General features: G+C 50.1%; 1 protein-coding gene across 3 annotated transcripts; it reads left to right on the top strand.

The window, feature by feature from the left end:
* The first annotated feature begins 553 nt into the window (after positions 1-553).
* ARSD (arylsulfatase D) lies at positions 554-23,273 on the top strand. Of its 3 annotated transcripts, none has more exons than XM_027052923.2 (10): positions 554-680; positions 2,527-2,676; positions 9,063-9,184; positions 11,530-11,652; positions 13,616-14,039; positions 14,420-14,556; positions 15,866-16,000; positions 18,188-18,350; positions 19,951-20,072; positions 22,002-23,273. In XM_027052923.2, the coding sequence occupies exons 1-10, from the start codon at positions 637-639 to the stop codon at positions 22,364-22,366; spliced, it is 1,785 nt and encodes a 594-aa protein (XP_026908724.1). In that variant the 5' UTR covers positions 554-636; the 3' UTR covers positions 22,367-23,273. The 3 variants fall into 3 exon arrangements, with proteins under 3 accessions (XP_026908724.1, XP_014935713.2, XP_014935715.2); XM_015080227.3 differs by lacking the exon at positions 554-680 and adding an exon at positions 1,718-2,087; XM_015080229.3 differs by lacking the exons at positions 554-680; positions 9,063-9,184 and having other exon boundaries at positions 2,538-2,676.
* Positions 23,274-24,641: the final 1,368 nt, after the last annotated feature.

The following is a 24,641-nucleotide window of genomic DNA, read 5'->3' as shown; positions in this document are numbered from 1 at the left end:
GACCCTCCCCTGAGCCCAGCATCTGCAAGGAACCACGGAGGACGCAGCTTAAACCACAGAAATGTATTCTTCCAAAGCTCTGCAGGCCGGAAGCCCCCCAGCAAGGCGCGGGCAGGGACGGGGGCGGTAGGGCAAACTAGGCCCACTCCCAAGCTAGCGGGCAACGTTCATTCCCAATTCCTATCTCCCCCAAATGCAGAACTGAGCTGGAAGGATAACACGGGAACCAAGTAGCCCCGCTCACATTCTCCACACCCCCCCCCCCCCCAAACTTGGACACAGAGTAGGAGTCTGCGTCCAGGACCCTGGCATTCACTGCCTGCCTGCCTGCCTGCACGCCGTCAGTCCCCAGACCTTTCCAGAACTCGCTGGCAAGCGGGGGTCGCTGGCCGAGGCCTGCCGGAGGCTCCCCGTGCCCAGGCCCAGCCAGGAGGAATCATCCCCTCCCCTCCTGCACCCCAGTCTCCGGGGAGTGCCCGCCCGGAGGCGGCCGGACCCCGGAAAACCTGTTTCCGAGATCAATTCCCGGAGGCCCCCGGGCGCCTGCGGATCAAGCGGGTTGGGGCGGGGCGCGGCCCTGCTCCCCGGAGGGCTCAGCTGGGGACAAGGTCCTGTGCGCCCGGCCCGCGCGCGGCCATGGGACCCAGGGCTCGGAGGGGACGCGCCGCGCCCGCTGCCAGGTGCGCGGGGCCCGGGGACGCGGCCACTTGGGACGGAGATGGGGGCGCTGGGGGAGGGGTTGCACCTGGGCGAGCGCGAGTCCGGGGGCGGGCGGGCCGGGCGGGGGTGCGCCTCCAAAACCCAGCTGGAGGCCCCTCCCGCCGGCTGTCGGCTGCTGGACCCGAGAGCCAGCCTTATTGGGGGGTGGGGGGGAGGCCACAGGACGCGGGGAGGGGAGGGGAGGGGAGGGGAGGGGCCTCGAGAGGCAAGGGAACACCCGGAGGGTCCTCACAGACCACGCCCCGGCAGAGCGCGGCCGGCCGTCCCCCACCCCCACTGCCTGGGACACCCCCCTGGGCCCCGAGTACCCCCCTTCCCCCGCCAAAGCCCTCTCCTACCCCCGGAGCGCGGCCTTGTCCCCAAACGGCAGAGACCGGTCCCACCTACCCCCCCTTGGGTCTCTTACCCCCCCAACAGCCGGGCGGCGTCCCCACGGAGCACAGCCCCTTGGCCCCCCAGGCCACGGCCCATCCCCCACCCTGTTCCGTCCCCGCCCCCCACCCCAGCACGGCGGAACCCTCCCCCCTCGGACACACGTCCGGTCCAAACCCCAGTCCCCGCCCCCCTCAGGGCGCCGCTTCCTCCCTCCTGCTCGATCCCGCCCCGTCCCCAGCCCGCGCGCAGGCGTCTGTCCCCACCCCCAACGCGACACAAGCCCAGTCCTCGCGGGTCCCCAGCCCGCGCGCACCCGTGTCCCCACCCCCAACGCGACACAGGCCCAGTCCTCCCGGGTCCCCAGCCCGCGCGCACCCGTGTCCCCACCCCCAGCGCGACACAGGCCCAGTCCTCCCGGGTCCCCAGCCCGCGCGCACCCGTGTCCCCACCCCCAGCGCGACACAGGCCCAGTCCTCCCGGGTCCCCAGCCCGCGCGCACCCGTGTCCCCACCCCCAGCGCGACACAGGCCCAGTCCTCCCGGGTCGCCAGCCCGCGCGCTACCGTGTGTCCCCCCACCACGCCGCCCTCTAAGACGCGCCGGGCCCGCCCCTTCCCTGCTCCGCCTGCGCCCGGTCGCGCTCCCTCTGTCCGCTTGTTCCCTCCCCGGACTGCGGGCGCACCGGAGCGCAATGGAGGGACCAGACAGCCCTGGGGGCCCTGCCGGGGACCCCGGCCCACGCTCCAGCTGCCAGCCAGGAGCCAGGAATGGGGATCAGGGCGCCCCCGGTCCCCAGGCGCCCCCCTCGGTTCTGGGGCGGGCAGGGCCCGGGATCCGCGTCGGGGACGCTCCAGGTCCCTGCCACGCGGGGTCAGCGGTGCGTCCCGGCCTCCCCGGCGCCATGCGCTACAAGTCCGTGTTGTAACTACTGGGTCTCATCATCTCCCTGTCGCGCCTGGGGTGCTTTTAATCCCACATGCTGCCTTTTGAAATGTAAGTTGCCCCGGCTGCCTAGGCCCTCTCCCTCCTGCGGGCTCGCTTGTGGGGCGCCTGGCGCACCCGGGCCCACTTGGCACCCTGAAAGGCTGGAAGGCGAGGCCCTGAACGCAAGTCCTTTAGAAAGAACCTCACAGAAGTGGCCTCATTACCAAGGGGTCGGCAGGACGGGCCTGGGTTAACTCACCGGAAGAAACCTCATTCGGGCAGACCCTAACTTTCACAACCAGACCCCAGCGAGTTCAAGTGTTCTGGGGGTGGGTGTTACAAAGCAAGGCATCGGGAGGAAAGGAACCCAGGACCCGGGTACAGGCCCTTGGGGTGAATCCTAATTTGGTGGAGATGCTCGAGCCCCCCCAGCAGCGTGCTTTGAAATGTCACTCCCTAACCTTCCCAGTCCCAACCCCTAATTTTCCCCTTTTGTTTCTGTCTCCAGGGACTCTTGGTGGGTTCTACTCAGTCTCAGTTTGCTTCTGAGGACTTCGGGGTTCCAAGCAGCAAATGCCTCTAAACCCAATATTCTACTGATAATGGCAGATGATCTTGGCATTGGGGATCTTGGTTGCTATGGAAACAATACCCTGAGGTACCCAGTCCAGCTGTTGTGTTTGCCTGTGTGGTGGGGGGTGTATTTGGCCAAATGATGCATTTAACATCTGCCTATAGTGGTGATTCCTTACAGCATCAGATCTGAACACTGAAAAATTGCTTTTACATAGGGAAGCAGGATCCCAAACTTTTCAAACAACACAGCACTCGGGTGAGTGGGTGTATTCCTATCCTAGGGCTGCCTCCTTCCTAAAGGAGGAATCTTAGGCAACAGGACTGTATTCTCTCTCCATCCGGGAGACCAGGACTGCTGAGATCCAGGCAGGACAGGGCTGTGGAGACCCAGGCAAGGCAGGACCGCTGAGATCCAGGAGGGGCAGGGCCACTGAGATCCAGGGGGGCAGGATCACACTCTCTCTTGAGGCTGCAGGGGAGGGTCCTTCCTGCCTCTTCCAGCTTCTGGGGCTCCAGGCATCCCTGGGCTCGTGGCTGCCTCCCTCCCGTCTCTGCCTCCACCTTCACGCGGCTTCTCTGTGTCTGTGTCTCTCTTCTGACTCTTACAAGGACACCTGTCATTGGATTCAGGGCCCACCCTCATCCAGGATGAGCTCATCTCAGATCCTTAACTAGTTACATCTCTCAAGTCCCCACTCCGGGGTAAGTTCCTATTCACAAATAAATACTGGAGATTAGGACTGGGCCGATCTGCCCCGGGGCTGTGGTTCATCCACCGCAGGGAGCTTAGTGCGTATTCAGGGTGTGCGTGCTCCCAGGGGCACGTTTGCCTGCTTGGCTCCGTGCAGAAGGACAAAAGGGAAGAAAGCGTCTCACTCCTTCTGTGAGCATTTCCTTTAGGACGACCGCCCCCCCGCAGATTCACACACGTCCGCCTTGCAGTAGGTGCCCACCTTAGGGCTGACCTACACAGACCGGGGCCACCCTCTTTCCCAGCGGCCTGTCCACACCAGGAAAAACCCCTGTGTCCATGCTGCTTCTTTCCCACGCGGAGCCTGCGCAGGGCGGACGATTCAGCCACCGAACGTGGACAATTCATTGTCTTCTGGATCTTCAGAGATGGGCATCCATCGACACAAACCAGTTTAGGACAATTTTATGCCCCCAGGGAACCCTTTGCTTTCTCTTAACCATCGCCCTCCCCCCCTCCTGTGATGGACTGAATCATGGCCCCCGGAATTCATGCGATGCATCCCTAACCCCTCGGGACCTTCTGTAGCCTTCGGGTTTGGGGCTCAGAAAACCGCCATGAAGAAATTGGTCGGTTCAGTCCGTTAAGCATCCGACTCTTGATTGCGGCTCAGGTGGTCATGTCACAGTTGGTGAGTTCGAGTCTTGCGTTGGACTCCTCCATTGCTTACGCACTCTCTCTCTCTCAAAATGAATAAACTTAAAAATAGATTTAAAAAAATAGAAAGTAATTAACAAAAGTACCCAGACCCTGGGATTGCCTGGCCATTCCCACCCCTAGGAGCAGCACCTTTGATTTTTAGCCCACAAAGATGTTCTCTTGCAGACGTGGGGGCCGTGCCCCTCCAGGTCCGTCTGTACGAAATGTGGCTCGAACTCACGGACTGTGAGATCATGACCTGAGCTGAAATCAGGAGTTGGGCGCTGAACCGATGGAGCCATCCCGGCACCCCTAGAAGACTTAACTTTTGTGTAAGAACCACACGATTTAGAGAAACTGTCATTGGGTTCATGGCGACGTGGTTCCATTCCTTCACTTCATCGTTCGGTGATTTGCGACGAAATCCCTCCAACCCATCTGGCACATAGGCCATTCTCCCTCCAGTAGTAAATCAGCCCCATATCATTCTTTCCAGCCGCCTCGGCGTTCGGTGCGCATGTCTAAATACACTAGAAGATGCTCGCGTTCTAAATCAGGGGTCAGCTACACAGCACTCTGGTACCTTGTGTGGGCCACACCGGATCTGTGTTTCACACCCTCCCTTCTTCCCTTTTCATTTTTTCTAACTCGTGACACATCTTAAAAAGTTCTTAGCTCCACGGGGACCCCTAAGAACAGAGCTAGGGCCAGATTTGGCCATAGTGTGCTGACCTTTGTTCCAAACCATGAAACCCCGAAGTATCTCTGATGGACGGAGCAGACCTTGAGGACCCCGTAGAGAGGTGCGTCCAGACTCACTTCTGCTTGTTTGAAACACCGGTTGTCCCTCGCTGCGTACAGGACACTCAGTGGTGGCAATGTAATATCCCAGACACTTGGCCTCGTGAGAAAGGGACGTTGAGAACCCACGAGGTGTGTTATGAGTGTGTAGGCACTGAGGGGGCACAGGAGGTCAGGACAGAAGAGGGAGTCCCAGGACAGGCTCTGTGACCCCAACCCGGCTTCGGAATGCCTAGTCAAAAGAAAAAGGATGTATAAAAAATGAAAGGCATTTGAGAATAATACTGTAAGACTATATTTGGCAATCAATATATATATATATATATATATATATATATATATATATGGCAATATATATGTGTGTGTGTGTGTGTATACACACATACACACACACACACATATAAGCATTTTTCCTGTTTTAAGGTTATCTTTTAACAAGTGAAGGAATGAGATTCTGCAGGAGAAGATTTCCATGCTGAGGTTGAAACCTGTAGTGTTTTACATTCTGTTCCACAACATAAAGACATGTGTAAGAGATAAATACTTGATAGAAAAGAGATAGACAGACAAATGATTGATGGATGGAAGGAAGGTTGGATGGATGGATGGATGGATGGAAAATTGGTGGATGGATGGATGGAGAGACTGAATAGCTGGCTGGCTGGCTGGATGTGATAGATGGATGGATGGACAGATGGATGGCTGGATGGATGGAGGGATGGATGGGTGGGTGGATACATGGATGGATGGATGGAAGGAAAGGTGGATGGAGGGAGGGAGAGATGTTATGGGATTCTGGAGTGATGGTGGGGTCCGGAGCCAATGGCTAACAAAGAATTCTTGAGACATCTTTGGTGCAAAAATGTGATTTTATTAAAGCACAGGACAGGACCCACAGAAAGAGCTGTACTGGGGTTGTGAAGAGTGACTGGTTATATACTATGGAGTTGGGGGAGGTAAAAGCAGAAGGGAGACCTCCAGAAGGACTTTGACATGCTAAAGAGGACTCCTAAGATAGCTGAGACCTTGCTATTGTCAAGTTAAGGTGGTTTTTCCTCTAGTAAGGCGTTAACATTAGGAGGTAGGGGGTTCCTGGAGAAATGTTCTACTCTGTACTTACCTCAAGTATCTGTCAATGGGCTGTAGGTTATAAGGAAATTTCATTATATCTACCATTTCCTTCTTGCCTTCGTTCCCTACATCGTGATGGAGGGGAGGGTGATATTGGGGCTCCAGGAAACAGTCTATAGGGTTCTGGAGATGAGGCTATTGATAGGGTTGCCTTTTTCTTGTAATGTACTAAGACATTTTTAAACTGATCAAGACTCCTGTCTTGCACGACTGTGATCTCGATCAGTTAACCATTTGTTTTCTTTCCTTTACTTTGTTTTTGAGCATCAAGGGGTGCCTGAGGAATGTCACACATGTCCCACCCGGGCAGGGAGCTGTGTGCCGAGTCTCAGTTCGCCTTATGCTCCCTCATCAGGTGGATAGAAGGATGGATGGATGGATGGAAAATTGGTGGATGGATGGATAGATGGATGGAAAGATAGATGAAGGATGGATAGATAAATGATACATAAATTTGTAGATAATAGATACATAGTTGGACTTTGGGATATCAAACTGGAGAGAACTGTGAAAAATAGGTCAACGCTAACAAAATTATATTTAATTGCTAGAATCCTATAAGCCCCTTGCAAATCATGTTCATAGCTGAGCCAAAAGAAAAAAAAGAAAAGAAAAGAAAAGAAAAGAAAATTTCTACAATTGGGTTATTGAAAACAACCAGCATGAGTACAGAATGGGTGCTTTTTAACAACAACGGTTATATCTCAGTTGGTTGCAATTAAAATGTGAGTCAAAGCAGCCAGAACTATCTTGAATGACATTGACACAGCTGTTCTTTGGAAACAGAGGCTGGGCAGGGCCCCAGCAGTTGCCCTGAGGAGCAGGTGTCTGAGCTTCCCCTTTGGTTTCTGGGCAGGCAGGGAGGGCCTGGAAGTCACAGCTGATGGAGCTCAGGTATCAGCTTACACACAAGAGGGTGAGGGACACTCCCTGCCTTCAAACAGGAACAAAGCGATCAGGAAAAAGGCTGCCACGGTCACAAAGTGGATGGGTGATTGTAAACTGTCGTGACCGGTGCAACAAACACCGAGGTCAGGGTCCTGAGGGTAGGGGAATGCAAGAAAAAAAGAGAGAAGAGAAAGTTTGGGAACAGGAGGGTCCCCTGGGCTGATGGCCCAAGTGACGGCTTTATTGTTGCTGTACACAATCTTTTATATCCAGACTCTTATGGGTCAGACCATTCTAAGAATAAACAGGTTTCACATAATCGCTGCCAACCAAAACATTTAGTTCTGTGTTTCTTGTGCATTTTCTAGACGGGTCACAAGACCTTGTTGATAAGATTGCTAGCAAAACACAATTCCCATGTTTGTTTCTATCTGACTCAGGGTAGAAAAAGGGAGGTAGTATTACTGCCAACACCTGCAGACCACAGGCTTCAGGAATTAACTTTCTCAGCCTTGACAAGGCTTTTGTATGCTCTTGAAAGTGGGGAATGGGCGGGGGAACCACCGGGTTGGCTTGAGTCAACGGGGAACATTGCTCAACCCGGTCTCAGCCTGGCACTGGGGCCCGGCCCCCCACAGTAAACAATCAGAAAATCCATGACTCATACCAGATGTGACCCCCGATATCTAAGATGCTTGAGTCACAATGCCCAGTACGGCACACTCTGGATTTTTTTTTTTAAGTCAAACAGATTTGGCATTAAGCCCTCCTTTGGCACTTTCTAGCTCCATGACCAAGGGTGAGGGGTTCAACCTGCAAACGTTGCTTGTCTCCTCGCAAACGGGGAGATCGCTCCATTGGCCGAGAAATCGCCAGGGCTAAAGATAACACAGGGTGTCCCAAAATGCAGCTTTTCGCTGTAATGACCCCCAAAATTACTACACCAACTCAGAAGTTTACACCTTAACAACGAACATCTTTTGAAAACGATCCTCCTGCCCGTTACCTTTATGCTTCACTGGCTTTGAGGGTTTTGACGAATACATTTAATTTTTCATGTTTTTTTTTTTTCAGACAACATGTACCATGTTCAATCAAAGGGACCAAAACAAAAGCAAAAGTAAAACTAAAAATGTGTTCTTCAAAAGGTGAAACACCATTCGAGTTAGAAAGAAAGGTACTTAGTGCAGCATTCAGAGGATGGTCTCAGTGGTGGTCTTGATTCGCCTGACGTTCTTGAAGCTGAAAACCCACACTAGGACTTTGGGACGCCCACCAACTCACAGAGGTCCTTCAGTTGACCTCTTGTTCCTTCACAGCTCATCTTGTTTCTATCCTCTGTCCATGCAACCTATGGACACGGACCCTCTGGGACACCTGGAACCCCCCACTAGCAAGCAGTCAGTGTCACAGGGCTTGGGGTGTGCCTTATGTATAAGAAAATAGCGCCCATTAGTGCCATGACTCAGCCCGGGGCTGCCCATTCCCCCTCAACAAAGCCACAGTCACTTCAGCCTGCTCCTCCTGTAGCACTGGGTGAACAGGGAACTTTAAGGCTCTTCTCCCCTGTAGATAATGGTTGTGGACCACACTCGACTCCCAGAATCCTCCATCAATACTCTTAATCTCAGCTAGGAAGCCCTCCACCCATGCCTCCAATACGGTCCAAAGATCCCTTTCACCTTGAGGTCATTGGCTTTTGGACCACTTGCCCATAAGGAAGTTTTAGGTATTGGCTTTTGCAGATTCTATTCCAGCCAGTGGCCTTGGTCTTCCTGTCGTCCCCTCGCTCTCTAATCCACTTGCTCTCTGCTATTTATAACCCATCCGCACAAAAACTTGGTGGTCTAGGCAGGAAAGGGGCACTTTGTCCCCATTCGATTGGGAAGACCATTTCCTGCATGTGGAACAGAGCATGCTCACAGAACAGCAATGGGTATCAGGGGAAGCTTGTTTCTGACCCCCAAGACCCTCTGGTGACACAGTGGGCTCAGATGTTGGATATACAGGCAGTGGGTTGGGCTCCAGCTGAGGACCCCAGGACAAGGGCCCCGCATCTTTTATAGCAAGCAGTACTCAATGCATGTGCTCATGCTGGTTGTTTTGGGGGTGGGTCCATCTGCCTCTGCAAGACACCATATGCAATTACTTCTAAAACCTATAGAAATGCACTCTGCCAGTACCTTCCAGTGCATGGATCCCCATAAGCTGAATGCATGTCCCCGTCCTGACAGTGATTGTCTGTGTGGTTTGCTCAGGACACCCAATATCGACCGGCTTGCAGAGGAAGGCATGAGGCTCACCCAGCACTTGGCGGCCGCCCCCCTGTGCACCCCGAGCAGATCTTCCTTCCTCACGGGGAGGCACTCCTTCAGATCAGGTCGGTGTCGTTGGGACAATCGAGAAAGGGGTATGTCTACCTACCGCCACTCATTTCTCATCTTCAATATTATTAGCAATGCTTGAGATCCAGGGGAAACGGTGCAAATATAATCTGCAGAGGCATCACCTTGTAATTACATGAAGAATACTGTGTTTGATATAGTCATGCAATGATTGGGTCGACTGGGAATTCAAAGGCTGAAACTCTCCAAGAGTAGTTGACTATGTTTGACATTGTGTTTAGTTGTCTAAATATTTTAGTCAATCTTGACGTGTAGTCATGATTTCAGACAGGCTCTGGATGAGTGTATAGGGGGCTGAATGAGGGTCCCCAAAGATCCCACATCGTAAGTCCCAGAAGTGACGAATGTTCCTTTATATGGCAAAGGGGACTTTGGAGATAGGATTAAATCAAGGATCTTGAGATGGGAAAGTTATCTTAGGTTATCCAGGTGCCCAGTGTCATGACAAAGGTCCTTATAAGGGGGAAGCAAGAGGGTCAGGGTCAGGGTCAGAAAAGGACAAGGAAGAGGTTGGTGTGATGAACTTCAAGGATGTAGGAAGGGGCCGTGATTTGATTCTCAGTGTCTGCTTAAGCTAAATGCGTGCGTACCCTGTGACCCAGCAGTTCCTGAGTATGTGCCCAATATGGACACACAGGTGTGATCCACAAAAGATGGAATGAGAACGTTCACAGCAGCACTGTTTGTAAGATGCAAACACGGAGACAGTTCACCAGCAGAAGAGTGGGTTAATAACCTGGTATATTCATGTATTGGAATATTGTTGTATTGGGCTGTTTGAGATGCCACATGGAACGCCACAGGTGTGGCAGCCTAAACAAAAGAGATGAATTTTCTCACCAGTCCTGGAGGCTGGGAGTCCAAGAAGCAGGTGGGGCTGAGGCTGGTTCGTCCTGAGGCCTCTCTTCTCAGCGTGCAGACACCATGTTCTCCCTGTGTCCTCATGTGGTCGTCCCTCTGTGCGTGTCTGTGTTCTCATCTTCTTTTCTTAAAAGGACACCAGTCCTATGGGATCAGGGCCTACTCTACTGACTTCATTTTACCTCTTTAAGACCTTATCTTCAAACATAGTCACATTCTGTGCGGTTAGGGGTCGGCTAGAGGCTAGTAGCACCCACTTTCCCCACCAAATTGTGACAACCAAAAATACCTTCAGGCATTGCCAAGTATTCTCTGGGGGGCAGAATTGTCTTTGGTTGGGAAACACTGACATAGATCATGGAAAGATGATAGATAGATAGATAGATAGATAGATAAGTATGATGGATAGATGGATATGATGAATGGACAGACGATAGATAGATAGATAGATAGATAGATGATAGATAGATATGATGGATGGATGGATGCATGGATGGATAGAGAGAGAGAGAGATGATGGATGGATGATAGATAATAGATAGATAGATAGATAGATAGATCAATAGATAAGTGTGATGGATAGATAGATAGATAGATAGATAGATAGAAATAGGGATGGATGGGTAGATAGATAAGATGGATAGATAGATATGATAGATAGGTAGATAGGTAAGATAGATAGATAGGATGGATAGATGGATGATAGATAATAGATACATACATAGATAGATGATGGATGGATAGATAGATAGATAGATAGATAGATAAGTATGTGGGTAAATATGATGAATGGACAGATGATAGATAGATAGATAGATAGATAGATAGATAGATAGATAGATATGATGGATGGATGGATGGACAGATAGATAGTAGATTAATAGATTGATAGATGGAGAGTAAGGTAGATAGATGATACAGACAGACAGACAGATGGACAGATGGATGGATGAGTAGATAGATGGATTGACAGATGGCAGAAACAGATAGATGAATGGATGGATGGAAGGATAAGTGAATAGATGATAGATAGATAGATAGATAGATAGATAGATAGATATGATGGATGGATAAGTGATGGATAGATACACAGATAGATGATAGATGGATGGATAGATAGATAGATAGATAGGATGGATGGATAGATAAATGGTGGATAGATACACAGGCAGATGATGGATAGATAGATAAACAGAATCTCTCACGGTAAGGCAGGGTTTCTCAATCTCAGGACTGCTGACTTTGGGGCAAGATAATTCTCTGTGGTGGGGGCGTCCTGGGCACCGTAGGGTATTTTCCACCCACCAGAGGCCAGTATCACCCCTCCCACGATTGTGACACCCAGGCCAAGCCCAGGCACGGCGACGAGTCCACTGGTGTGGGCCAGGCTCCTCCCCAGGTGAGAAGCCCTGCTGTAGTCAAGGGAGAGTGAGCACTTGCTGTCTGCTCTGTTCCACAGGCATGGAAGCCCATGATGGGTACCGCGCCCTCCAGTGGAACGGGGGATCGGGTGGACTCCCCGAGAATGAAACCACGTTTGCAAGAATCCTGCAGCAACAAGGTTATGCAACCGGCCTCATAGGTACTCATATCGTTAGTGAACAGGAAGACCAACCATCAAGAGAACCTGTTTCCCTACAAGGCGGAAAAAAAAAGTCGTGTGTCAGAACCAAAATCGGGGGCTGGACCCTTCTGATCTCTCTTGGGTTTGTCACAGTGTTGGAACTTCTGTTATTGACAGGCAGTTTTTCACTCAATCTCTTGGGAGGTGGCCCTCTTTCCTCCATCCCCAGGTTCTATATTCGGGGCTGTTCTCATCGGCACCTGCTTCCTGGCACCCATGACTTTTCTGGTCTCCACGTAGCAATCTGGGGGCGACACAGACATTCAGAACATAGCATATCACATCTTCGGGGACATTTTCAAGGACTCGTTGCACATCCACACTATCACCTTTCTCTTTTCACTCCCAAGAAATGGAGCAAAACTTCTTAGCCACCCAAATTGACTAGAACTTTCCATTAGCAACTCACCACCATTGGATCAGTGTCCCTGGCCCCAGAACTGGAAAAGTATATTTATTTTGCATTGACTAGAATTGCAGACCTGTGTACCGGTTCCTTCTGTGCCTCCTCTTCTGGTGCACACGTGCCATCTATATTTAGAGAAGGCTGTTCTTGACAGCATGAGAGGTGGAGACCCTCCTGGACACTCTTCGTCTCCACCACCCTCACCCTGTTTGAACTTTTTTGCTGCCTTAAATGAAAGCAGGGGAATAAAGGAAGATACCCGGGCTTGGAGTTAGAACTAATTCCTGTAGGTTCTGAAGACACTTTGTGAGTCGCGGGAGGGAGCAACAGGGCAAGGACCCGGTGTACCCTGTGCACTTGGAAATTATGGCAAATAGTACTTTGGAGCCTTTTCTATCCTGTTTTGTAGCTAAATTTAAGGTGGTTGAAGGTCTGGAGTAAATGAAATAGAAAGTGCCCATAGACGGGCGCCCGGGTGGCTCAGTCGGCTAAGCGTCGACTTCGGCTTAGGTCATGATCTCGTGGTTCGTGAGTTTGAGCCCCACATCGGGCTCTGTGCTGACAGCTCAGAGCCTGGAGCCTACTTTGGATTGTCTCCCTCTCTCTCTGCCCCTCCCCCGCTCATGCTCTGTTTCCCTCTGTCTCTCAAAATGAATAAATGTTAAACATTTTTTTTTTTAAAAAGTGCCCATAGAGAACCCAACTCTTGCACATCCTGCTGGAATTTGATATACGGGCTTACTCACGTTCCATCTCAATGATATTGTTGTCAAAAGTTCTTGCCTTTGGGAAAAAATCTATTATAAGCATTTCTTGCTTACTAGTTGGTGGAGTGAGATGGTTACTTCTACTCGGTCTTGAGATTTTGCAAGAACCAACTCCTGTTATCAAGCGGCTGTCTTTTAAGTAAGAAATAGCAGTAAATGATATTATGTGAGTTATTTAATAGGATAGTCTAGGGTGACAAACTTATAATTACACACAGTCCGGAAAATCTTAAACCTTTAATCTCTTGATAACTGTCATGAGTATTTGTAATGTTCATTACTGTTTGCAAAGTGTAACACACCCATTTAAAAATACCCCAATATGAATGAATTCATTTCATCCCTTTCTATTTTGAATTTCTATTGTGTTCCTTTCTTTAAAAAAAAAATTTTTTTAATGTTTATTTTTGAGAAAGAGAGAGAGACAGAGACAGAGCATGAGTAGGGGAGGGTCAGAGAGAGAGGGAGACATAGAATCCGAAGCTGGTTCCAGGCTCCGAGCCGTCAGCACAGAGCCCAACGTGGGGCTCAAACCCATGAACCATGAGATCGTGACCTGAGCCAAAGTCAGACACTTAACCGACTGAGCCACCCAGGCACTCCTATTATGTTGCTTTTCTCATTCAAGTTTTGCTGGTTGCATACCATCTCTTTTCATCAGAACATCTAAATTATTGAGAAGGTGATTCGTATCAGACAGAGCACCTTATTTGTATGTTCTTCTCTAACGCCCTGCTCTCATTTTCAGGGAAATGGCACCAGGGCGTAAATTGTGAATCCCGCAATGACCACTGCCACCACCCACTGAACCACGGATTTGACTATTTCTATGGCATGCCTTTCACGCTTGTGAATGACTGTGACCCAGGCAGGCCCCCGGAAGTGGACGCCAGCACGAGAGCGAGGCTGTGGTTTTACACCCAGGTGGCGGCATTGGGAGTGCTGACTGTTGCTCTTGGCAAGATTTGGGGGTTAATCTCCGTGCCCTGGAAAGCGGTCCTGGGTGCGGCCAGCCTCGTCTTCCTCTTTTTTGTCTCCTGGTATGCCAGCTTCGGGTTTGTGCGTCGTTGGAACTGTATCCTGATGAGAAACCATGACGTCACTGAGCAGCCCATGGTTTTGGAAAGAACCGCGCGTCTCATGCTACAGGAGGCAGTTTCCTATATTGAAAGGTAATAAAACCATCACCTTTGATTTTATTGTTTTAAGTTTATTTATTTATTTTGAGAGAGGGAGGGAGAGAAAGAGAGAATACCAAGCAGGGTCCACACTGTCAGCCCAGAGTCCGAGGTGGGGCTCGAACCCATGAACCATGAGATCATGACCCGAGCTGAAATCAAGAGTCAGACGCTTAACCGACTGAGCCACCCAGGAGCACCAAAAACACCACATTTGAAACAGGAGGTGACTTCTCAGAGCACCTGAGTCTCTTTATCATCTTTGGGATTTCCTCAACCAGCCTCAATGGGGAGATGGTTTTCAGGGGCTCAGGTGGATCGAATAATGTCGAAAGAGGTTCCATCATGTCTGAAGGGTGTTTCTCTGCTTTCAGAAATAAGCACAGGCCATTCCTCCTCTTTGTGTCCTTGCTACACGTGCACATCCCCCTGGTCACCACAAAACAGTTTCTCGGGAAAAGCCAGCATGGCTTATATGGCGACAACGTTGAGGAGATGGATTGGCTGGTAGGTAAGTCAACGCACACCTGAGCCTCATTCAGTCTTGGAGTCACTGCTCAAGTTTGGAAAACACATGGGCCATCTCACTGTTAACCAGGTTGCAATAAAGAATAACGGGGCACCTGGGTGGCTCAGTCAGTTAAGCGTCTGACTTCATCTCAGGTCATGATCTCATGGTTTGTGAGTTCAAGCTCCACATTGGGCTCTGCGCTGACACTCGGAGCCTGGAGCCCGCTTTGGATTCTGTGTCTCCCTCTCCCTCTGCCCCTCCCCCACTCACACTCTGTCTCTCTCCATCTCTCAAAAATGAATGAACATCAAAAAAGGATTTTTAAAAAGAATAGTGAAAAAGGCAAAGAATAGGGAGAAACGTCCCCATATCATTCACGTGCTCCTTCAGCATTTCGGATTCCTCAGTCTGCTTCTGCACAAAGTCATCCTTCCACGAAGTGCGTTATTTAAAGCCATCGTGAGACATTACCGGAAGTGAAGCAAGAACACTGTTGTTCAGGACAACAGACCAACACAGCTTTCCTCCTGTAGCCTCGAGAAAGTCCGGACAGATCCAGTGAGATGGTAGATTCTATTTGTTTTCACCTTGGAGTGTGGCTGATACACAGTGTATCACACTTAGTGTCAACTGTATAGAGATTCTCAGAAAGACGTAGACATCTAAATCCTTGCAGGATCTGAGGGGTGTCCTGGGAGAAACATAGTGATGTGGTACACCAAGTTAAGAGGCAAACAACCCCAAAATGGGAGGGTGGATTACATAATCTTTTAAAACTCTGCATTTCCACTGTTACACATGCCAACGTGCTCTAAAATCTTCATTTTCAGTGCTTTAGAGGTGCGTTCGGTCTCCATGGATAAAATGTGCACATGGCTTGTACGTGGCTCTGCACTCCCGAGCCTTGGGCTCCCTGTGTCAACACCCACAGATAGATGCTCACAGGTCTGGCTTCCTCGTGTCCCAACAGGGGACTCCCATCAAACCTTTTCTCACCATGTTGCCACCCCCATGCACTCATCATGGACACGTGTATGCCTGCCAACCATGCGTGTTCAGAACACTCTATGACTTTGGGTGTTTATTATGTTCTCTGCATTGGTGATACCTTTGTAAGCAAGATTCTGAATCCTGTGGCATCAGAATAATCTGATAGGCATTGACCCTTTCTGACAACGTGCATAATGATGGTCTATGGTGACTGCAGAATCCACTTGGGGGACTTTCTAGCAAGAATGGGGAAATTTGGATTGAATTTACTGATGATGGATTACTGGCTCTGTCCTGAAATGTTCCATTTTTCCTAAAGGTGAAATCCTTCAGGCCATTGAAGAAAACGGTCTGAAAAACACGACATTCACGTATTTTACCTCTGATCACGGAGGACATTTGGAGGCAAGAGACGAACGCGGCCAGCTGGGGGGATGGAATGGAATATTCAGAGGTGAGACCAGTGGAGATTGGGGCTGAAAAGGCAGATTGTGGTCCACCAAATGACTCCCAGCAGTGGAGACTGGAGAACAAGCAGAAGGGGGAAAGAGTGTGTACTCACTTTCTTTCTTTCTTTCTTTCTTTCTTTCTTTCTTTCTTTCATTGTATTTTTATTTTTTTTATATTTTTATTTTAGAGAGAGTGAGAGAAAGAGTGTGAGTAGGGGAGGGGCAGAGGGAGAGAGAATCCTAAGCAGGCTCCACACTCAGCGCACAGAGCCCAACACAGGGCTCAATCCCACAACCCTGGGATCATGACCTGAGCCAAAATCAAGATTCAGATGCTCAACCAACTGAGCCCCCCGGGCACCCCAAGAGTGTGTGCTTTCAAAGGGGGATTTCTTGAGTAGCACCTATTCACCAAATTTTACCAGATGCCAAGAGAGAGAAAAAAAGACACCCGACCTTCCCATGAAGAGTTTACATTTTAGTAGAAGTGCGAGATATACAAATAAATGATTAAGACAAAATAAATGCCATCCTAAATAAAAGACAGTACAGTAACTATAACCCTAATTATATGCATCCTTGTATTTGACTATATTATGCGATACTTAGCGCATCATAACTTTTATACTGCCCTTTTTTTAAAGTCTGACACAATCGCTCCACATGATTCATGGATTCCATATTTATGAATTCTCCTCCTTGCTAAAATTTATCTGTAGCCCCAAAATCAATACTTATGATGAATTTGTGGTCATCGAAAGAGCAATGAAAATACTGGTCACCTGACACGTACATTCCCAGTTAAGGTTGGATGAGGCAACTGTGTGCCTATATTTCATCTCTCAGACTATGAACATAGGTCTCTTTTGTGGCCACGTTTTTGCGGTTTTGTTTGCTTTTTGTTGGCGACTTTGCTGCTTCAAATGGCTCCCAACCATAGCGCTGAAGGCTGTGCCCTGTGTCTGAGGGCAAGAAGCCTGCGCTGTGCCTCATGGAGAAAATCAGTGTGTTAGATCCGCGTGGTCGAGACATGCATTCTAATGCTGTTGGCTGTGACATCAATGTCAATGAATCACAGTATCTACTCAGTAAGGTGTGTTTAAGCCAAACACACAGAAATATACCAACTGACTGATGAAAATATAGAGACCAGAGTCTCCCTGGAACCGAGCCCTGTATTGCTCCTGGGAGCTGGGATTTCGTATTTGCTCATGGGGTGTTTTTGATGGCTCTGTAGAACACCACTCCGGGGGATAATGAGGGTTGACTCTATATGTTCCTACCCCTTGGAAGTGGATTTTTCTTCTGATCCACCGTATACGTGTCCAAGATGTAGCAGGTTCATTTACAGTAGATTCTTACTGTCCCCGGTAGTATGTTCTACAAACAGCCGAAACCTTGAATTCCTACTGTGGGACCCGGAACAGAATACCCGCGAACCCAGCATACAGAACTGAGACCAGATACACAGGAGTGAAGCCGCTGATTTTCAGTCACCCGTCACACAGCGACAGAAAATGAAAGGAAGCACATTATAATCTGAACTGTGGCAAAGAAGCCTTTATTTAGCGAGATTCTGAACGCATCCTTCCCTTCTTAAAACTCTCCTTCTGCAACATAAGATTGCTTTAACTCCCCTATCCAGAGTTCCTAGGCAACGTAAGCATGTTCCCTAATGCTCAGTAGTTGTGCGTGTTTCCCCAAAAGCCAAGCTGGGTCCCAACTCATTGCCAGGCACCCCAGAAATGAGGAAGAACCAGGCAAGGGGTAAAGGAACAGGTGGATGGTGTGGTGAGCAGGTGGGAGAGGAGGAGAGGTGGGGGAGGGACGGTGGTCCCAGACCCAGTTCCCAGTCCTTCAGGAAGGAAAAAGGATGGAATAAGATAGGGGTCACCAGCCGCACACGGTGTGAAACTCCAGGGCCATTATGCCCCTGATGCCATGCATTGCACACCCCATTTTTTCTGGTGGTCACAAAGACACCCTGAATCACAAGGGGAGAGTGTACAGACTCCACGTGCCCGTGGGGGAGTGACGAGGTTCTGGAATTATTGCCACAACCATTTATGGGGAACGCAGCCTGCCGCGGAGTGCATTGATGGGCGTAGGTGTCCAGGGAAACACTAGGTGTGCCCAGGCGTGTGTGTGGATGAGACCATCTCCTGGACAACCCTAATGGCACTTCCTTACAGGTGGCAAAGGGATGGGGGGCTGGGAAGGCGGCATCCGCGTCCCGGGGATCTTCCGGTGGCCTGGGGTGCTGCCAGCCGGCCGAGTGATCCACGAGCCCACCAGTCTGATGGATGTCTTCCCCACCGTGGTCGAGCTGGGGGGCGGCCACGTGCCCCAGGACAGGTACACGTACAATGAGACCCTCTGTTCCCCAGTTCCTGACAGCTACACTTGCACTATTTCACACGTGGGGGAGAAAAACGACCACAACGTGAGAACATCTAAAAGGTTCTCACGTCCTCAAAGGTAGGGGTCAGCCTAACAACACAAAATAACCATACTCGCGAAAACATGATTAAATACACTATTGGGTCCATTGACTGGTTTTGCTGAGGGGGTAGAATTTGATAACTGCAACAATCGGGAGATTAAAGCAGTAGAAGTCAGTCCGTTGGAAAACATTGCCCTATGATTTCCTGAAAAGGCAGTCTTGCCCATAGGCGGATGAGGCTGTGGCCTCGATATCTGCACATTACCAAAGGCTCACGCTAATACAGGGTAAAAACAAAAAAAGTAAATCTTTTCACAATGATTTGATTTTAAGATGACAAATAAATACTTCTGAATAAAAGGGCAAAACCAATACAATATGTGCAAGTATGTGTCTGTGGGTTTATCAAGTAAGACCTTGATTTTAAGGAATTGGCTCAGGCAACTGTGGAGGCTGTTCAACTGAAATCCTCATGTCGGGCCAGCAGGCTGGAAATGCAGCCAGATTTTCCGTGTCATAGTCTTGAGACGGAATTTCATCTTCTCTGGGAAACCTCAGGCTTTGCTCTTGGCAAGATTCTGAACACATCCTTCCCTTCTTGAAACTCTCCTTCAACTGATTGGGTGGGGCCCACCCTCATTATCAAGGATGCTCTGCAATTGCTCTAAGTCCACTGACTGTGGATGTTAACCGTATCTAAAAAAACGCTTTCATGGTAACCCTTAGGCTGGTGTCTCACCAAATCCCTGGGCGCCATAACCCAGCCAAGTGGACACAGAAGATGGAACCATCACAACTAGGGTACAATTAAAATAAAAGGGAAAATAACTCCATTTTTACATTCAGTTCAGATTAAGGACTTTTTTTGTTGTTAATATTTATTTTTGAGAGAGAGAGACAGAGACAGAGTGTGAGTGCAGGAGGGGCAGAAAGAGAGGGAGACAAAGAATCTGAAGCAGGCTCCAGGCTCTGAGCTGTCAGCACAGAGCTTGACGCGGGTCTCAAACTCGTGAACCGCAAGGTCATGACCTGAGCCGAAGTCAGTCGCTTAACTGGCTGAGCCACCCAGGTGCTCCCAGATTAAGGACTTTTTAAAAATATAAGTTGTTTGTAAGGAAGACACTTCAGGTCACGTGGCCATTACTGGCTTCCCTACCCAGCTCCTATAGACATGTGACAACATGTCTTGGAATCTGTTATGATTTTAAATCATAACATAATATGTTATGTTACGATTCTGCTACATTAACACTCAAATCAGGGGCCTGGGCAGTCCAGCCAGAATTTAAGATGACTTTGTGTGGAAGAAGTGACCCCACGACTTAGTGACTTTGTGTCTAAAAACAGTATGCATCTCGCTCAGCAACCTGCCATCTGCATGATACTGGGGAGATGGCTCGTCTCCCTTGCCCTCAGCGGGGGCCCCCTCCAAGCTTGGCGTTTCATTTGCCTGTGCAACACTGCACGAACAACCTTGGTCTGATTCCTTCCTGTGTCTCTTCACTGAATCAGGGTGATCGATGGCCGTAGCCTGGTGCCCTTGTTGCAAGGGACTGCCGAGCACTCAGCACACGAATTCCTGTTTCATTACTGCGGGAAGTATCTGCACGCAGCACGCTGGCACGATAAAGACAGTGAGTACACACTCTTCTCTTGTGGCAGGAGGGGGCTTGCATTAGTCAGGGTTCCCCTGAGAGACAGAACCAAGAGTGTGTGGGATGGATGGACAGACAGATGGACTGTGGATGGATGGATGGATGGATGGAAGGAAGGGTAGACAGGTGATAGACAGATGATGGATAGATGGATAGATGACAGATAAATGATGGCTGGATGATAGAAATAGAAGATAAAGACAGATATGGATGGATGGTAGATGGATGGACAGATGGATGGATGCACAGATAGATGAATGGACAGATGGACGGACAGATGGATGGACGGATAGGTGGGTGGATATAGAGTAGATGGATGAATGGATGGACAGATGGATGGGTGGATGGATGGGTGGATGGATGGATAGATGGATGGACAGATGGATGGGTGGATGGATGGATGGATGGATGGATGGATGGATGGAGAGATGAATGGATGGATGGATGGATGGCTCAGTGGATGGATGAACAGATGGATGGATGGATGGATGGATGGACAGGTGGATGGATGGATAGATGGTGGATGGGTGGGTGGACAGATGGATGGAAGGGTAGACAGGTGATAGATGGATGATGGATAGATGGATAGATGACAGATAAATGATAGATGGATGATAGAAACAGAAGATAAAGACAGATATGGATGGATGGTAGATGGATGGACAGACAGATGAGTGGATGGATGGAGAGATGGATGGATGTATGGATGGAGGGTGGATGGGTGGATTGACAGATGGATGGATGGTAGATGGATGCACAGACAGATGGATGGATGGATAGATGAATGGAGAGATGGATGGACAGATGGATGGATGGATGGATGGATGGATGGATGGATAGACGGATGGATGGATGGATGCACAGATGGATGAGTGGATGGACAGAGGGATGGATGGATGGGTGGACAGATGGATACATGGATGGGTGGATGGATGTATGGGTGGACAGACAGGTGCATGGATGGAGATATGGATGGATGGATTTGTAGATAAATGATAGAGGATGGATGCATGATTAGATGACAGATTGTGGACGGATGACAGGATAGATTAAGAGCTAATGACATAGATATGATAGGTAGTAGATGGATGGATGATAGAGATAGAAGATAAAGACAGATATGGATGGATGGATGGATGGACAGATGGATGAGTGGATGGATGGATGGATGGATAGGTGGATGGATGGAGGGTGGATGGATGGATGGATGGAAACAGGGAGAGATTTTAAAGAATTGTCTCATGCAGCCATGGGGAGCAGCAGGTCTGAAATCTTCAGGGGCGGCCAGCAGCCTGGAACGAGTGCATGCTGCCATCTTGAGCCCAGAGGCTGGAAATTGAGGCAGAATTTCTGCTCTGGAGGCAGAATTCCTTCCTCTTTAGGGGCCCTTTGTCTGCTCGCTTATGTCCTTCAACTGATTGGGTGAGGCCCACCCACAATATGGAGGGTAGTGTACTAATGGAACTGTTCATCTCCTCTAAAAAAACACAACCCAAGAAAGTCCCCGCCGCACTGACACGTAGGCTAGTGTTTGACCACGTGTCTGGGTGCCGTAGGCTGGCCGTGATGACACATGAAATTCCCCCTAGGTGCCGTGGTTAGTTGCGCCTCACCCCTGACTGTTCTGCCATTGTTCTCCATGTTGTCACGGTCCTTTCAGTGTGTCACTGAACACTCTGGGATGAGTCCCTTGGCCTGGGTGTGCCTGGAGCACACCATACACACACGTGCGCACCCACACACACGCGCGCACACACACACGAGGACGTGACGTCTTTTCAAAGTTGCAAGAGCATCCGCTGCTTATTCTCTCCTCTCCATTTGAACGGGACGTGGAAGACGTCCCTGGGGCTGGCTCTTGGCTCTGCTGGCTCGTGCTGCCCTGACCACCTCCCTGTTTGCCTTTAGGCGGAAGACTCTGGAAGGTTCACTATATGACACCGCGATTCCACCCCAAGGGGGCGGGGGCCTGCCACGGCCAAGGCGTGTGCCCCTGCTCTGGGGTCGGCGTGACCCAGCACAGCCCGCCTCTGCTCTTCGACCTGTCCAGGGACCCTTCGGAGACGCGGCCCCTGTCCCCTGGCTTGGAGCCCCGGTACCACGCGGTGCTGGCGCGGGTGCACGAGGCATTGGAACAGCACAGGAGGACCCTGAGTCCTGTGCCCCCCCAGTTTTCCGTGGGCAACATCGTCTGGAAGCCGTGGCTGCAGCCGTGCTGCGGAACCTTCCCCTTATGCGCGTGCACGCAGGACGGAGACCCCAGCGAGGCGTGACCTCACCCTCGGCCACGGTGCCCGTCATCCAACACAGGTTGGCGACGGGGTGCAGAGAAAGGAGCAATCGTGCACCGTTGCTGGGAATGCAGACTGGTGCAGCCACCCTGGACAACAGGAAGGCGGCTCTTCAAAGAGTTAAAAGCATACATGCCCTACAGTCTAGTGATCGCGGTGTTGCATCCACACGACTCCTGAAACAGAATGCTACAGGCACCAGTGACAGTCACAACAGTTTATTACAATGAGAGGCAAGGCCGACCGATAGAGACCAACACTCTTGATAAGAGTGCAGCCCCGAACAGCCGGGGTACAGAGTTTTTAAAGCCAATCACATCGTTTTATCGTTATCTAGGAACAGAACAGAGAAACAGTTCCCAGATGAGTCAGAAACAGTTATCGAATGAGGTGATTATTTTAGACTTTCTGCCGCTAAGTTGCAACCAGCGGATCTCCTTGACCTTGTCTCTGATGCTCTTTTTTTGAGCTTTTGTTTCCTTCATTGGTAAAGCCTGATTCACAAGAGTATGAAGTATGATTTACAAGAGTAAAAGAGCGTAAGACTGGCTGCCAGGGTCTGGGGGAGACGGGGAGGGGGGTGGTCGGAGGGCATGAGCTTCCAGTTGTAAGAGGTCTATGTTGTGCCCGCCTCACGGTCCACGTACATTATAGCTCCTAATACTGTGGTATATACTTGAACTCTGCAGAGAGCAGATGCTTGGTGTCCTCACCGCGCACACAGGGGGCGATCACGACTGCAGGTGGCAGCTGGGCTCATGAACGAGACTGGGGCGCTCATTTCACGATGGACACGTGCATTGAATCGTCACGCTGTCCTCCGTCAATGCATACAATTTGATGTGTCACTTCTACCCCAAGAAAGCTGGGAAATAAATGCTTAAATTTTTTTTAATGTTTATTTATTTGTGAGAGAGAGACCGAGCATGAGCAGGGGAGGGGCAGAGAGAGGGGGAGACACAGAATCGGAAGCAGGCTCCAGGCTCTGAGCTGTTGGTACAGAGCCCGATGCGGGGGTTGAACTCACAAACTGTGAGATCATGACCTGAGCCGAAGTCAGACGCTCAACCGGCTGAGCCCCCCCAGGCGCCCTTGGGCGATAGATGTTCACAAGCTCCCCAAAAGGCCAGCACTTGGCCGGGGGACCCAGAAGGGGCACAGCGAAAAGCAGAGCTTGGTTTCCCTTTCTCGAGGAGGATGTCGTGGGCAGGGAGTGTGTGTCCACTTTCTCATCTGCGAAACGAGACAATCCTAGTGGACACCCAATCATGTCCCCCCCCACCCCAGTCCTAATCGTTTTCCAAAGCTCGGGGGTTATCAAAGTGCCAGTGTCCGATTTCTGTAGCCATTAATCTTAAAGCCTATTTGGGATTGCATTGCCTCCGGGGACAGCCTTTCAATATGGGAGATAAAAGTATGTTGCCTACTCTTCTCAGAGATTATTTTGGGGCTGCTAGTAACACACCCTGGGAATAAATGTCATAAACGAGAGAGGGGAGCAACCCAGGCCGGCAGGCTCACACCTAGTCTCTAACCATCCTAGCCTCTACCTCAGGGCGTCAATATGGCTGCAGCAGCTCTGGGCAGCACATCGACATTCCCAGCTGCAGAACGAAGGGTATTCCTCCCAGCTGAGTCAGCCCTTGTGAAGGAGATTCTGCAGAATTCCTAATCCCAGCCTCCGCCGATCACCCCCCACCTCCCCATCCACAGAAGGGGTGCTTGTGCGGCTCAGGTGGCTGGGAATCTGGATTTCGGCTCAGGTCATGAGCTCACACATGGTGAGTTCGAGCCGTGTTGGGCTCTGTGCTGACTGTGGAGCCTGCTTGGGATACTCTGCTTCTTGTCTCCCTCTCTCTCTGCCCCTCCCCTGCTCTCTCTCTCTTTCTCTCTCAAAAATAAATAAACTTAAAAAGTAGCTTAAAAAGAAGGAACAACTCTGGGAACTGAGAAATTGGGCTTTCGAGTGGGCGCTTACTTGCCCCGGGGAAATTCAGGGTTAATCTCGTCAGCCTATAGGGTGGCCCATCTTTACGGACGTGACCAGGGTGTTCGAAACATCATTTCATCGCCCAATTACTGATTCAGCAAATGTAGAGTTTCCAGGTGGCTTCTGAACATCTGAAATTTCTGCAAGAACCCCCCCCACCCACCCCGGGCTTTTCTTTTCTTTTCTTTTCTTTTCTTTTCTTTTCTTTTCTTTTCTTTTCATCCTTTATGACTTTCTCGTCGGCTTCTTGTGAGTCAGAGTCGTTGA

Source organism: Acinonyx jubatus, chromosome X (genome assembly GCF_027475565.1).
Source record: "Acinonyx jubatus isolate Ajub_Pintada_27869175 chromosome X, VMU_Ajub_asm_v1.0, whole genome shotgun sequence".
NCBI lineage: Eukaryota > Metazoa > Chordata > Mammalia > Carnivora > Felidae > Acinonyx > Acinonyx jubatus.
The sequence above is the reverse complement of the archived record's forward strand: the minus strand, read 5'-3'. Positions and strand labels throughout refer to the sequence as shown.

Bases quoted from the DNA above. Each gene is read 5' to 3' on its own strand.
- ARSD (XM_027052923.2), top strand. From the start codon at position 637: ATGGGACCCAGGGCTCGGAGGGGACGCGCCGCGCCCGCTGCCAG. The intron at 11,653-13,615 runs GTACTCATATCG...TCTCATTTTCAG, and splicing joins TTATGCAACCGGCCTCATAG to GGAAATGGCACCAGGGCGTA. The intron at 14,557-15,865 runs GTAAGTCAACGC...TTTTTCCTAAAG, and splicing joins GGAGATGGATTGGCTGGTAG to GTGAAATCCTTCAGGCCATT.